The 16,385-nt window shown below is 29.4% G+C and overlaps 2 protein-coding genes across 3 annotated transcripts; both read left to right on the plus strand.

The window, feature by feature from the left end:
• Positions 1–7,049: 7,049 nt before the first annotated feature.
• On the plus strand, positions 7,050–10,063 carry LOC8282605 (uncharacterized protein At4g28440). Of its 2 annotated transcripts, none has more exons than XM_015723171.3 (3): positions 7,050–7,201; positions 7,941–8,171; positions 9,455–10,063. In XM_015723171.3, the coding sequence occupies exons 2-3, from the start codon at positions 7,952–7,954 to the stop codon at positions 9,643–9,645; spliced, it is 411 nt and encodes a 136-aa protein (XP_015578657.1). In that variant the 5' UTR covers positions 7,050–7,201; positions 7,941–7,951; the 3' UTR covers positions 9,646–10,063. The 2 variants fall into 2 exon arrangements, with proteins under 2 accessions (XP_015578657.1, XP_002525380.2); XM_002525334.4 differs by lacking the exon at positions 7,050–7,201 and adding an exon at positions 7,346–7,438.
• A 1,867-nt stretch (positions 10,064–11,930) lies between these two features.
• On the plus strand, positions 11,931–14,154 carry LOC8282606 (polygalacturonase 1 beta-like protein 1; the record flags this gene model as incomplete). The annotated part of the gene is given in 4 exon segments (XM_015723128.3): positions 11,931–12,199; positions 12,201–13,120; positions 13,123–13,293; positions 13,296–14,154. Coding segments are annotated over 4 exon segments (1,815 nt in total), but the record flags the coding sequence as incomplete, so codon positions are not given.
• Positions 14,155–16,385: the final 2,231 nt, after the last annotated feature.

Genomic DNA, 16,385 nt, shown 5'->3' on the forward strand with positions numbered 1-16,385 from the left:
GGGTTCGTAACCAACACTAAAGAATGAGTAAAACACCGAAACCCACAGCAAGCAAATAGCCAAAAAAATTAGATAAACACATATATAATTATAAACTATTAAAATAAATCAATATTTCACTCACAAATCTGCACAGATTAAATTGATTCTCTAGCTAGATTACTAGCAATTATCTTATAATTTTTAACAGACCAAATTAAAATGTAAGATATCAAATACAATACTGCGCAGAGTTTAGAATTCCAAATAATTTAAAATACAAAGGTTAAGATTTAATTACAATAAGCCCGAAAGAGAAAGGAAAATCAGGCTGCCAAAGAAGTCCGCAGAGAACCTAACTGTGATTTGAAAAATTTAAAATTGAAACTGCCAGTCTCGGAAATGAGTTAGAATCATAAATTTGAAGTAAAGTAGCCATAAATGTACAAATGTAATGGTTGATAAAGTAAGATGGAATATTATAAAATAATAAGTAAGTGTCATATGCATAATTTAAAATAGTTAATTTTTAACTCATAAGGGACCAATACTTCAGTAGAATCTTAATCTCAATACTAGCAGTCTTTCGACTCTTTTATTCTAATAAAAATGGAGTCCAGAGAGCGAAGCTCAATCAGAGTCCTTAAATATAGCCTAATCACTTGATTCCCTATAGAGCCGGTGCCCAAAGAGCAACGCTCAACTATGAACCTTTTCACCGGCAATTAAATTCTCACAACCTAGAGAATTGTACTTGATCAAGGAAAATTCCAATAATATTCTTTTACTATCTATCTCTGATTAATACCGATGCCTATGCAGTCCTGATACAACCCATCAGGTGGCATGTTCTACTGTCGTATCGCCCAGAAGTTACAATCATAGCATCAATAATAACTAAAAATTAGCATAAATCACAAGTATACATAATATTATTCAATAACATATTAAGAATTAAAGTTAAATAGCCTCAAGTATAACAAACATAAAAATTATATTGTACTAATAATAATGATGATAAAATAATAATAAATATGATAGCAAAAATAATAATAACAATAATAATAATATCAATAATAATAAAAATAAAATTAATAATAATGATGCTAATAATAGTCATAATAATTATTAATTAAATAAAATTAATATTAATAATGCTAATAATAATCATAATAATTATTAATCAAATAAAGTTAATAATAGTGATGCTAATAATAATCATAATAATTATTAATCAAATAACATTGCATTTAATTTAGGCATTACATATGTGCAGGTGATTATATGACTTTAACTCACAGTCTTTCAGCATTATGCAGTCTGATCCTACACTTCAGGTGGAGCTAGCTGGACGGACATATTATCTATTGACGAAATAACTTAACTAATAAGATATCATAATTTTTCCTACGCCTAGACGCCTAGATTAGATTGCCTAAGAAATTTCGACTCGAAAATTCTACCGAAAATTCGGCAGAACCTCTCTTAAAATATGAATATTTACTTCCCGTATAACGGATCCAGAACTTGCTAAAAACACTTCAAATATCTCACATTTATATAATGGGAGTCGGGCCACCAAATCTGTATTTTTTTTCCAATTCTGCAACACAATCCAAATCACAATCACAATACAAAAGCTGACAGTCCGGCAGAATAAGATTATTTCACGATACATCACACAAATATTTTTTTTCTCATTTAATTCAATTAATCTCAGCCTCAATTTACATAACAGAATATTAACTCCTGTAATTAATTTACAGCAATTCTAAAATCAGACTACTAATAAATTAAATAATTTAATTAATTAATTATAACTAATAATAATTAACCAAATATTTTCTAATAATTTTTAAAAACTAAATAAAATTATACCGAGCAGAAATCCAAACTTCTATAGCATTCAGAAAAAACTATGGTCTAAAGCCAGTACCTCCAATAATGTCAGATTTCAAATCCGGAGACGCCCACGCGAAGTTTGAGCTGCGGAGAGTTCAAAAACACCAAAAATAGCCTAACTGTTGGAAAATGCTAGATCGTAGAGGAGGAAAATCGGCTCCGTGAGGCTATACAGAGGCTGCCGGCGGAGGAAAACGATGGGGAGGGGCTGCCTTGAGGTTGTCAACGGTGAGGAGTTTGTTTCCGGTGTCAGACAGGCGATAGGTGGACGGTAGGCGACTGGTCTTGCGTCGGTAGCGAGGAGGAGTGATCCTCTCCCCGATCTCGACGTCGATAACGGGAAGGGGAGAATAAGAGGACGGCGCCGACAACTAGAGGGAGAAGAAAGAAGTTTGTAGCAGTGGTAGGAGGTGGCAGCAGGTAGTCAAAATGTAAATTCACAGGTATTACAATAGTATTTTGATTCGTATAAATAACTAAAAATTATATATAAATTTATTAACAATTTATATTAATAAAAAAATATAATAAATAAATAAATTATCTAAAATTATATTAATTAATAATCTATAATGAAAAAAGTAACTTATAATAATAGAATGCCACAATAGTAATCTAGTAAATCTCTTAATTTATACATTATATTTTAGAATCATTCTTTGGAATATTATGTTTCTTATTTAATCTTTGATAAGAATAATCAAATTTTGTTATAATATGAGGTAAAAAATAACTGACGCAAAGCACATCAGTTAATGAAAGAAAATCCTTCTCCACAGCTAAGTAATAGTTCAGGGTATTTCAGAGCATTGCACATGCAATTATATATTTTGGGTTTCATATATGCATTAAAAATTAAAGTGTTATGTGAAGATAAATAATAATAATAATAATAAAATCATGAAAATAGAAAAATTATAATGATATTAAATATAATAATATTGATATAAAAAATTCTAATGCTAAATATATATATATATTAGAGACTTAAATTTTTTTGATATATGTCCTTAATTTTTGACATATAAAATTTTTATTTTGACATGTATATTTATTTATTTTAATATATATACTTATTTTTTATACATAAAATTCAAGCTGATGTGTAATTTTATAGTTTTTTCTATTAATTTATTGATTAATAGATTACATTTCCAATTCTAATCTTAAGAAATAACATATTAATTATATTTTAATATTATATTAACTAATAAATAGTTTTCTAATCAGATTAAATACTAATTCCATTTTAAGAATTAAATATTAATTATATTTTAATATCAATATTATTAATAAATTAATTTTGTAATTAGATGATATTTTAATTTTAGAAAATAACATTTTAAATGATTTTTTAATATTATATGTAATAATAAAGTGATTTTTAATTAAATAAGAAATTTTTAATTCTAAAAAGTAGCAACATCAATTATATTGATATTATTAATTCATATAATACTAAAATTAATTAATAAATTTTTTTAAAATAGTCTTAAAATTTTAAAAAATTAAAAAAAAAACTTAAAATAGTTAGCTTGCTATTAGTTTTAAAATATTATTAGTTAAAATTACTTCTTAAATTTTTTTATTAAATTATATTATCAATTTAATTTTATAATCAAAACTGGTGTACAATGCACAGTAAGTGACTAGTTAATTAAGAAATTATTGATACTTGGACACCGTTTTTTCGCACATCTTTTGCAGATTCTAATGACACTTGGATAAATAAGTTTTATATGGTTCCACTTGGTTACCTGTTCTAATAAAAAATTTAAGTTATATTAAAATATTTAAATAGTAATTTGTAGATATATTAGAATAACTTGTTAAAATTCTTGTTAAAATTCAACAAATATTTATAAATAGAATACAGTAATAGCTCGCATAATATATTAGTAGACAATTGGTTTCTTTAGATTTTTCTCCTTGTGTAAGCTAACCACTGCGGCATTTTGAGATGGTTGAGCACCCGCGATTGTATTTATTAGCTTCTTGACGAATTTGGTTTCCCTTAAAGATACATCGTGGATCTTCATCTCCAAATCTCCTACAAACATCAAGAACTTCTGGTCTGATGAATGTTCTTCCTTCCACTTGATTAAGTATCACCAGGCTAATAAGAGCCAAACAAAACAAGACTGACCGTAGGTTAAACAAACCCATTGTTATGAATGCTGCTGCTGCTTTTCTATCTTACTATCAAAATACCCTCTCTCTTTTTTTGTATGTTAATATTGTTGTGTATTAGAGTAAAAAGAATCGTTGCATTAAATAATCTTCAATGTAACCCTAAATTTGGGAGATTGCTTAATATAGGAGGAGTGACAACCTTTGCTAATGAAAAAACTGATGTGCCTATCAGGCTGCCATAGTTTTATATGGTTACGTAACTTATTTTGTTATTTGTTATTTGGAGGCCAAATACATAACTGGGCACCTCAAGTTGCACAAATAGACCCATTGCCACCCTAAACTTCAAATTGAACCTAGTAGATATCTCTATTTGCATAATTTGACTACTTCAAAGCTTATGTGGCATGGCGCATTCTATCATAAGTGATTGAGCAAGTGAGGCCATTTACAAGAGTCTTGACGTGTACATCTTCTTTGTCTCTCTTCTTCTTCCTTCGTCTTCTTTTTCTCATTTTGGTTTTTCAAGCCTTAATTAACCTTATTAGTAAAAAAACTAAGACACTGGCTAATCAATTCCTAGTCCAATATCTCTAATAACCAACACTCTTCTCTTTGCTCTCTCTCTCTCTCTCTCTCTCTCTCTCTCTCTCTCTCTCTCTCTCTCAGTATATTTTCTCTCTTATAAACCCATATCTCAATTTAAGCTCATTCTCTACTTAGTTTGTTTGATCATTAAAATCTAAGTCTCTTTCTCTCTTTACTTTCTGTAAACACATGAGGGGATGAAGAAAAAAAAAACCTAATCATTTTCTTGGAATATTTGTAGTTCTATCTCTCATTGTACTTCTATCTTTTTTATTATAATTTTCTAGATACCAAACAAGACCCCTTTAATTAGCTTTTTTCCTTCTTTTATGTGCATGCATACGCCTTTTTCCAAAGTAATTTTATTTTTTATTTTTTGCAATTTTGTTTGGTTGTTGAGAAAAAATGCAAGAAAGTAAAGAATTTTGGATTATAACTAAACAAAAATTGCCTAAGATTATATTTCTTGCTCTTGGAAAATATCATTTCCTGATTTAAAAAAAACTAAAGAGCGTTTTTTTTTGAATTAAAATTAAATAGTGATATCAGAGATTAAATGAATTTGAATGTTTCTATTTCAATTTAACATCGATAAACAAATTCGTCATTTTCTCTCTCTCTATGTTCTATATATGCTCTAATTTTAATGATAGTGAACTAATAACCGGTGAAGCAAGAGTTGAGTGCTTGAATCAAATTTCGGCAAAGACTTAAATAACCAAAAATTTTAACAACTCAAATCACATCTCTTTTAAGACCTCACTAATCCGTCAAAGAAAGAAAATATCAAATATTGAAACATATTCTTCACTATAAAAGTAAACCCATCAAAGGATTGCAAAAAATTCTATTCATGGCACCTCGATAATAATGAGAAAGAAGTTGAAATTGATTGAGACTGAATTTAAGACTTTTAGAAAAGATAGAATGAAAAGCATAAAAATGTGAAAATAATAACAATAGAAGATAATTGAGATTGGTGAAACCTGTGAGAGAGAAGATGAAAGAGCAAAGAACATCCATCACGCCAACATGTCAAAAAAGTTTATTCAATAAAAAGCACGTGCAAGACACATGAAAAAATCATATGCAGACAAGTGCTTATGAGCATTAAAATATATAAATTGAGGTGCCTTAAAGGTTTAAGTAGAAGTTCAAGGAGCTCATAGGTTTTCTTTTGCAAGTTTAGGTGTCCAATGATGTATTATCCCTTATGCCCGAGAAAGACAGGCCAACCTGCTATGATTAAAAAAAGATGGGATTATCCTGGCTATTTACTCTGATAATTAAGTTGGTAATTTATAAAAAAAACGACTTAAATATATTGAGTGTATAAAATAGTATGTACAGTTATCCATTATATAGATGTTAAAGGTCTTCAAGTTCAGATAGAATTTGATCATAACACATCTTCCAAGACTCCTAACTATAGTGGAGTGTAGACTTATTCAACCATGTCTTTCTCGAGCATAATAAGTTAGCCTATAATGCTCTGTTATTAATACATATATATAATACGTACAAAATTTATTCAAAAACTTTTGGTGAATTTAAATGAAGAAAAAAATATATCAATAGGTATGGAATGTTAATTTTGAAGTATTCCCAATTATTTCAAAAAGGTAATCCCAAACACTAATTCATTCTCTAATCTCATATAATTTTTATACTTTACTTAATCATTATAATTAGGTTTTCAGTTTGGATGTCAACGTGCTATTGTCATGAATCTTGCTTAATTTTAGTTCACCTTCTAATTATTAAAATTTGTTCGGATTAAAAACTAATAAACAAAACTGTAATATGCCAAAGTAGGATGACTAATACATTTACTTATGAAAGAAAGAGAAAATATACATAAGGAAGACATACTTCACTATAGAACAGACATAATATATGTTTAATTGCTCTCTTTTTATAAACTAATTATTGCGGCATTTTTTGATAATTGAGCATCTGCGATTATATTTATTATGATTTTGGTTTTTCTTAATGCTACATTCTGAATCTTTATTTTTAGATCTCTTACACGTATCAAAAATTTCTGGTTTGATGAACGTCCTGATTAGGCATTATAAAAGCTAATAGCAGAATTAACCTTAGCAAAATTAATGGTTTTATTTTCCCCATATATCAATTTTTAATGCATAAGTATTAAATTAATTAATTAAAATTTGTATATAACTATTCAAAAACTACTTGGTGGTCTATATATGAAGAGAAAAAAGAACTATATCCATAGGGATGAAATTTTAATTCTTAAAAATAAATTTCATTTAGCATGGTAACAACTATATTAATAGATGGAGCGTATATTTCTTAGCCCATAATCCGAATAAGGATAAACCTAAATGAGTTTAAGAAGAAGAGCAAAAGGAAGAGCCAAACAAGGATCCATGTTCAAAGGGCATAGTCACGTGTAAGAGTGAGATCAGTTATTGACCAATCCAAGATCAACGGTCCCTATTTACTCGTCACTATAACCCATCTCTTCACTTTAGCCCACCTGACGGCCGCACTATCTGTCTGTAATCAGATCTCTCTCTCTCTCTCTCTCTCTCTCTCACTTTTTCTAAGTCCCAATTTCTATTTGAAAAAGGTAAATCCAAACCCTATTCTATTCTCTAACCTCATCAATTTAATTAATCTATAGCTTTTTGCGTAATTGTTATAATTGATAATTATTATTATCAGGGTTTTAGTTGTGATGTTACTGTGTTATTGTCAGGGATCGATCTTGTTCTTACCGATCTGTTTTGTTAGCTTTGAAATTCGGCTATTTTATGCGGTATAGAGATAAATGACGATGCTTTTGTCATGCAAATTTGGTATTTAGGTGCGAGATTTGTTAGTTACTGTGTTGAATTAATTGTTAATCTGCTCTGATTTTTTTTTTAATCCGGAAACGTTTGTATTTGTTTTACGCATTAGATTATTTTGGCTCTGACATAGAGTTAGTGTCATATGTTTTATGATTTCAATGAAATAGGGAAAAAGTATATATATTTTTAATTATTTATTTTAAGATGTAAGTTTGAGCAGTTTATTACAAAATATGAGGCTCCATTAGTTTTTGTTTTCTTGTATTTCTGTTCTTTTAATTTTCTTAGCTAGATTAGTCAGTTTATATTGACCTTTGATTTTTGTGTGGAAGGTTAAATAATCTAGGGATGTTTTAGTTTCTGTAATAGGAATCTCATTCTAAATTAGCTTATCTAGATAGAGGTATTGCACTTGCACAAGGTTGGAACGAATTCTGTATTTTTATTTACTTTTTTCATTGTGATTGATGAAATGTTCTATTTTAATGTGTATTTTTCTTCCTCTTGGTTGGGTAGGTTTTGCAAAAATGGCAGAAAACAAAGGATTGAGGAAGCCTGTATTCACCAAGGTTGAGCAGCTGCGACCGGGAACTAGTGGGCATACTCTTACTGTGAAGGTCGTTAGTACAAAGATGGTCTTGCAGAAGGGCCGTGCTGATGGTCCTCAAATACGCCAAATGCGTATTGCTGAATGCTTGGTTGGAGATGAGACTGGAATGATTATCTTTACTGCTAGGAATGATCAAGGTATTTTCTTTTCTTCTTTATGTGTCTAAGTTGAGGCTTATTCACGTCGAGTTATTCAATGTTCTGAAAATGGAAATTTACAAATTTATTCATTCTATGTATGCTTACTTGTCTCGGCTTTCTTCAAAAAATATAGCTATTTTTTGTTCTTGAATAGGTAGTAGTTATGCCACATAGTTAAAACTAATTGGATTCAATTTTAACAGTTAATTGCAAATTTGTTTATTTGTCCCTTTCAGTATTTCTTAGGTTATTTTAATGAGCATACAATTGGCATGAGCTAAAGCATCTTTTTCAGCAAGTTCTAGTTTTGTTCCTCAACCAGAGTTTTATCTATTAGGTTACAGCATTTAATCTAAAGTAGAAATCCTGTCAACATTTGTATTAATGCCAGTTCATACTCCTGAATTTTAATAAATTTCGAATGAAGCAAAACCTCATTTTTTTCGTTAACGACAAAACACTAAAAGGATTACAGTATTTAATAACTAATAGGGTGCATGCTGCTTGAAGATTTTTCCTATTAGTTGATAGTTATTTTTTCTCCTTTTTCTTTTCAAATAACTAATAAATAATGATTGGAGATACTTTATGTATTAAATATGAATACATGAAGTATGCATATATGATGTTCATATTTATCAGCAAAAAGCTATTTCATTATGCACATACAAAAAATGAACTTCACATTTTTAATTGATAGTTTCTTTTGCTACTTTATGCATACAATCATCAAATAAACATAATAGGTTGATAATCTTAATTTCATTAACATAAACTAAACACTAAATTATTGGTTTTGAGCTATCTCCAACAATTAAACTAAACAGGCCCTAGAGCTTGTTGATATTCATGATAGGAATAATCCATTCTTTTGTGTGTGTTTGTTATTGCTTTGTTGTCTAGACAGTGTGTAGAAGATCAAAACATTAAAGCTGGAGTTTGATTGGTTCTAATTTTTGAGGAAACACATTAAGATCTGTTGCTTTGTCTCAAAATAGCAGTATAGTTATGAGCTTAGACTTTTGGGAAGTGCTTTTGATCTATAAATACTGTGGCAGAAACAGAAATTTGGTTTTTGAATCTGTTTTTCTATCAAAATAGAAATAAACCATTAAGAATATGTGTGTATGTATATGTGTGTACAGTAGTTCAAGCATGATAAATATTATTTATTATTTGCATCTCAAAAAAGTAAAATCATCCAAAAGTTGCATAGCTCTTTTAAGATTTTCCTCATTTAGATGGCATAATTTGATATTCTTAATTATCTTCTTGTTCAGTGGATTTAATGAAAGAGGGAAGTACAGTAACACTTCGCAATGCAAAGATTGACATGTTTAAAGGATCAATGAGACTTGCTGTGGACAAGTGGGGCCGTGTTGAAGTGACTGAACCTGCCAGTTTTACTGTGAAGGAAGATAACAACCTATCATTGATTGAATATGAACTTGTGAACGTTGTTGAAGAGTGACTACTAGTTGCGGTGTTGCCATCCTACTAGATGGTGATCTGAGAATAAAAACAACTCCAGCAAAGCAAATTATGGTTATGGGACATGTGTTGTCCAAAATGCCTGTGAAAGTTCACTTTTAGGAAGAGAAATCTGCAAGCTAGTACTGCACAAGTTGCTTTTACCTTCGCGGCAGATCCAGCAGAACCCTTTGATTGGACTTCCAAACAGACGGTGATGGCTGTAAAATTGATGAGTTGAAGCAGCTGGCTTTGGAAACTTGGTTTGGTATGCTTGCAATCTATCTATTTTTGGACAGTAATTGAACTTGTGCTATGTGAGCGTAGATATAAATCTATCAAGTGTATGTTGCAGTACTAAGTTATTATGGTTCTTGCATGCTTAATCTTTCACATACAAGTATTATCATTAGCTTTCATCCATGGGCTTAAATTTTATACCACATGTAGATTTCTGCTTGCCGTTCCTTGTTTTTTTCTTTCATAGGTGGACGTGGTATATGCAGTTCAAAAGAATAACCTAATTGCTGCTGCGTACAGTATGTTTGGTTGAAAAATGATAATCAATCTATTATTATGAATTTCTCTGGTTGGCCTTTGAGTGACGAGTGACCCCGATGGAACTTAGGTTTAACTGCCAAAAACATTGCCAGGATTAGGCTTCTTTCCAAATGGAGCAGATATTTTCATGAACATTTTTATTTGATGTCAATCTTAGCTTAATGTGGAAATTTGACCAAATTATCAGCTGAATGAGCTGAAGTAATTATTCAGACAAATTCCACAAGTTAATCGCCGACTAGTTATTACCAGAGCTTCAATAGAATATCTTTTCATATTTTAACACTACTAATTTAGTATCCCAATACCCATGTGTATGTTTAGAGATTATATAATGGAGCCAGTGACTTTCTACGTTTTATGTAATTAGATTATTCTTTTGATTTTAGTGATATTTTATATGCATGAAATAATAAAACTAATTTCATGCTTCTATTATAAATTTGGAAAAGAAGACTCAAAACTAACACTTAATTCAAATTAAAATATCCATTTATCATTAGATTAACCATATAGATGTATGCCAATTTAATAATTTCTCTTCTTGGATGATGCATCCAAAACTAATTTTGATAGTAAAATTGTCCACTTGCATAAATTGTAATATATTAATTTAATTATAATATTGTACCCAGCGCAATTAATTTTTTTAAAATTTTACTATTTATCAAATCAATAAATAATTGATATATATTGACTAGTTTTAATAATGGAGTACATGACAATAATTTACTATTAAAATTACAACACTCATCCATGTGATATTTTTTTATTAATTGTGAGGTATAGAAGCCTTCACGAGTAGTAAACTACTATCTTATAAATTTAATTTAATACATTTGCATATTCAATATCTTAATTAAATTAGAAAAAATATTTATAATTTAATCTACACGTAATTATATTTATTGCTATTACTATTTTTAAGTGTTATTTTTTAGGGTTTAGAGTAGTAATTTTATTATATATGGAATAAATTAATTTTTGTTAATAATGAAAGAAATGTAATTTCATCAAAGTGGTGATAAAGTAAAATAAACAATAGAATAATTCACCATATTTCTTCATATCCTGGCTATTTCCTATTATGTTTTGTTCCGGCTCTTTCTTACTTTAACCAACAATGCTCTTTCCTCACTCAGCCTACCGACCATGGACGGCCTAATAGAGATCCAAACTTATATTTTATTCTAGGAAAAATAATTAAAATACCTTTTCTTTTATTTTTTTATAAAAAATATGGTGTAATTTTCTTTACTTTTACTGTGGAAAATATCAAAAAGTATATTTTTTAAATTCTTTTATTAAAAATACGAATTTTTTTTTTTATTTTTATTTTTTGATAAAATAATTAAAAATAGTAAAAAACAATCACACCGTATTTAAAAAAAAATAAAATTAAAAACCAATATTTAAAAGAAAGTTGATTTTAGAGATTTCTGAAAAGTTAGATATATTTTATGGTAGTAGGGAAAATAACGATTATAAATAAATTTAAATGGATGCCCACTTCTGTTGCCATTGCCAGAAGTTTGAAATTATCGATCGTCTTATGGGCGCCATTGTTTTCTTCCTCTCCACCTTCTTCCTTGTCTCAATTTTCAATCATGTAGAGATATCTTATCCTCCATCTCTCATCTATTCATTTCACTTGCATTCTTAATTTAGTATAAACAAAACAAGCATTATGTACTAACATTATAATCACCAGTACTTTAATCATTTCACGTTTTTCTTTTTCAGGTGAATTATATATATGCCATTGCCAATGAGTCATCTCCCAAAGAGAATCCATTCACTCCGAAAGCATCACTGATGCCTCATTGGAGCAATCAGATCAACACCAATTCGCCAATCTCTCCATTCCTTCTTTCCAGGGCCTCTCCATTGAGTGCAGTTAGCTCTACTACTTTTGCTCAACTTGCAGCTTAAAACGCTCTCTCCACTCACCTCCCCGCCTTCTCCTCTTCTGCTAAGCGCTTTTGCTTCCAGAATTTCACCGAGTGTTGTCAAACATGAAAAGAATTCCAATTTTGCCGCCTATCTTAACCAGAATTTCACCAATTACGGCACTGGTCAAGTTGGTGGAGTAGGATCGTTCAACAACTACTCACCTGGCGACAATTTCGCACGAGATAACTTTCGAAGATACAGCCGCAATGCACAAGATCGTAAAGAAAAGTTTTCCAGTTATGCTCCTGATGCAAACCTTGCGATGACCACTTTTAACACATATGGCACTGGTGCTACTGGAGGTGAAGGAGAGTTCAAGAAGTACAATGAACGTGTGAATTTCCAAAATATCCGATTTACGTCTTATGCTGATGACAGTAAAGGAAGAGAATACACATTCTCAAGTTATGTGGAGAGTGTTAACCTTGGTGTCGAATGGTTCAGTAGTTATGGAAAGAATAGAGATGGAGACGCGAACGAGTTTGATAGATATGATGTGGGCTCGGGTCTAGCTGATTCTAATTTCACAAGTTATGGTGAGAATGGTCATGAAGATACTGACACCTACAAGAATTATGGGCTTGACGGGAATCAGGTACCGAGCTCTTTTCAAAGCTATTGAGATGGAGGAAATGCAGGTATAGAAAGTTTCAGTGCTTACAGTGAGCTTGCCTTTACTGGTTCAGAGAAGTTTAAATCTTATGCCCAGAATTCAAAGAAAGAGAATGTCAAGTTTGCCAGTTATTTTGGCATCATTGGAAACAATTTCACTGGCTACGGGGAGGGAGCCAAAGAGCAGACGGTTGGGTTCAATACATATAGGGACGAGGGATTAACAAATTTCAACAATTACGCTAAAAAGGGGGTTACTTTTGCAAAATACAATGTCTCAGCTAACTTGACTGTTGCCAATAAGTGGGTGGAGCCTGGAAAATTCTTTCGTGAATCAATGTTGAAGGAAGGGCAGTGATGCCGATGCCTGATTTTAAAGATAAAATGCCCAAAAGGTCATTTCTGTCTCGATCCATCACCTCAAAATTGCCGATTTCTACAGCTCGAATAGCTCAGCTGAAGGAAATATTCCATGCGAATGAAAATCCTAGCATGGAGACAATACTTTTGGATGCTCTTGCTGAAGGGAAAGAGCGCCTAGCCGCGGCGAGACCAAGCGTTGTGTAGTCTCAGCAGAGGACTTGATCGATTTCGCCACATCTGTTCTAGGTCGGAATGCCGTCGTCCGAACAACCCAGAGCATCAATGGAGCAAAGAAAGATATACTGATAGGAAGAGTGAAAGGGATCAATGGAGGCAGAGTAACCAAGTCAGTATCTTGTCACCAGAGCTTGTATCCTCACCTGCTCTACTACTGTCATTCTGTTCCTAAAGTTCGAGTTTATGAAGCGGAAATATTGGATGCCAATAGCAAGGCCAATATCAACTGGGGCACTGCCATATGCCACTTAGATACTTCAGCTTGGAGCTCCAACCATGGTGCTTTCTTGGCTCTGGGTTCGAGTCCAGGTCGGATTGAAGTCTGCCATTGGATATTTGAGAACGATATGACTTGGACAATTACTGATGAAGATGATTAACTTCCTCAAGACCTTTTTCAGGCCAAATTTAATTTTGTTTTTCTCCTAAGCTGTCCGTTATTGATTGCTCCAGCATAATATCATGCAAAGCGTATGCCAAAAATTTAATGTTTATGGAAAAGGATTTTCTGTCTTCATCTATACTTTTATTTCTTTGCTAATTAAATGGTGAAAGAAGACACGTTGGTCTGCCTTGGAAGTCACCAAACCTTCATTGCACTGTGAAGGCTCACGCCAATCTGATTTCTGAATGAATATGGACGTCAGCTTGTATTTTGTAAATTGGCGGGTAGCTTCTCCAGTTGCTTTGGTTTTGATTTCTTACAAGTAGTAAAATTCTTGTCTAGTTTTATTTTGCTTAAATATTATATTAATAGATATTTAATATATTTATATACAGTAAATTTTTTTATCTAATTTTAATGTATATATCATAACTAACTAATAGAAGATTGACGCGATATATGAGTATTTTACATTTTAGTATTTGGTGATTGATATATGTTTTATCATTTTAAACTAATGAATATGTGTTAATTATCTATCCGTGTAAGTAGGGATATACACAAAACCTATGTAATAAATTTCCTTATATATATTTTACTAAAATTTTTGATACATATGTTTAATTTTGACATATATAATTTTTATTTTGATATATGTACTTATTTTTGACACATAATTTAAATTTGTATATATTTCTATAATTTTTTTATTAGTTTATTTTGCTATTTGTAAAGGTATTGTGGAGATATGTTCTAAATTAACTCTAAATACATATATAAAAAAAGAAGTAAAATTTTTTAAATTAAATAAGGAGTTAAGTTATAATAATAAGTAAGATATAAAGAAAAAGGCCCTCAATTGTTTGAAAATGTGAATTAAACCTTCATCATCTATTTTATCTCAATATCACCCTTAATGTTTAAAAAAAGGTTCAATTAAAACTAAGTTTATGAATAAAGATATTTCCATAATGGAATCTATTTAAGAATTCAAACTAATTAAATAATGACATTTGACTCTCTCTAAATTCTTATTTTTTTTTTAAATAAATTAAAATCAAAATACTAAATACTAAATTAAACTAATTAAGAGAAACTAAAAGATATTCTCCTAAAGTAAAAGAAACTAAAAAAATAAAAGATGAAAGCAAATTAAAATTAACAAATAAAATCACGAGCAACGCAATTTTTCTTTTTTCTGAATCTTTTCGTGTGTCTGTTACTATTCAAAACAAACAACCAAATAAAAATGTCGTCTTTCTCACCATTATCATCCAGTGGTTCTAATTCCACAGAAAGTCTTAATAACCCGTCGCGGATAACTTTACAGCTATCTGCCTAGACGTCTTCAGTAAAAGGAAATAGGCGACGGAGTGGTGGTTGATGAATGATGCATGTTGGCTATGTATTGTTGTGCGATTTTTCTATGTTAATTTTTGATTATTTGGTTGTTTAATTTTTAATTTTACTTCGATTTGCTTCCATTTAAACTGTTCTACTTTTATATTATCTTTCTATGGCTGTGTTGACAATAACGGAGGTGGTAAGTGATTTGTGGATATTTATCACTGCTTTGGATTTTAAGTATGTCACATTCTAAGTAAAATATATTAACTCTTTTAGCAATTTGGTTTTATTTGATTTTTTTTAAGAACAGGTCATAGTGAAATTCAGATAAAACAAATGATAGGACTTCAATTGATTTTTTAAATACTTGAGGGATTTTCTGTCTTAATAATATTGTAAGGGGAAATAGAAAGTTTATAGACTTGTAAATTGTAATAACTATAAAAGATAGATTTTGATTTTTTTTTAATTAGACTTGATGTATACAAAACAATAAATTAAAAAATAACATATATTATAAGTGTTTTATATTTTTGTGTTGGATGATTGATAGATATTTAAAACTAAAAAATTCTAATTATTTATCTATACATTGCACAACCGTTATTATTATTTCGATTATAAAATTAAATTGGTAGATACAATCTAATAAAATTTTAATATTTAATATAATAGAGTTTTTAATTTTTAATACTAATTTATAATATTTTAAAAATAATAGTAAATTAACTATTTTTATATGTCCTTTTTAATTTTTAAAATTTTATTAGTACAATAATATTAATTTTAGTATTATATAAATTAATACTACCAATATAATTGATGTTATTATTTTTTAGATTAAAATTTATTATATAATTAAAAAATTAATTTATTATTAAATATAATATTAAATGTATAATTTAAGATGTTATTTTTTAGAATCATAATTATTATCTAATAAAAAAATTAATTTATTAATTAATATAATATTAAAATATAATTAATATAATTTTTTAGAATAGAATCAGAACCTTTATTTAATTAGAAAACTATTTATTAATTAATATAATATTTTAAAATAAATATTTAATTAATAGTATAATTTATTAATTAATAAATTATGCTTGTTTTAATAACAATTTTTATTTCACTTCTAAAAAAAAAAAGAGAAAATAGAGGAAGCAATAAAGAGAAAACATAATAGTAAGAGATTCATCTAAGAGCTACTTTTAATAGATATCTCAAAAGCCTCTTAAACTCCACTCCTTTAAAACAAGGACTCTTTGCTATTTTTAAATAAG

Source organism: Ricinus communis, chromosome 7 (genome assembly GCF_019578655.1).
Source record: "Ricinus communis isolate WT05 ecotype wild-type chromosome 7, ASM1957865v1, whole genome shotgun sequence".
In the NCBI taxonomy this organism is placed as follows: Eukaryota; Viridiplantae; Streptophyta; class Magnoliopsida; order Malpighiales; family Euphorbiaceae; genus Ricinus; species Ricinus communis.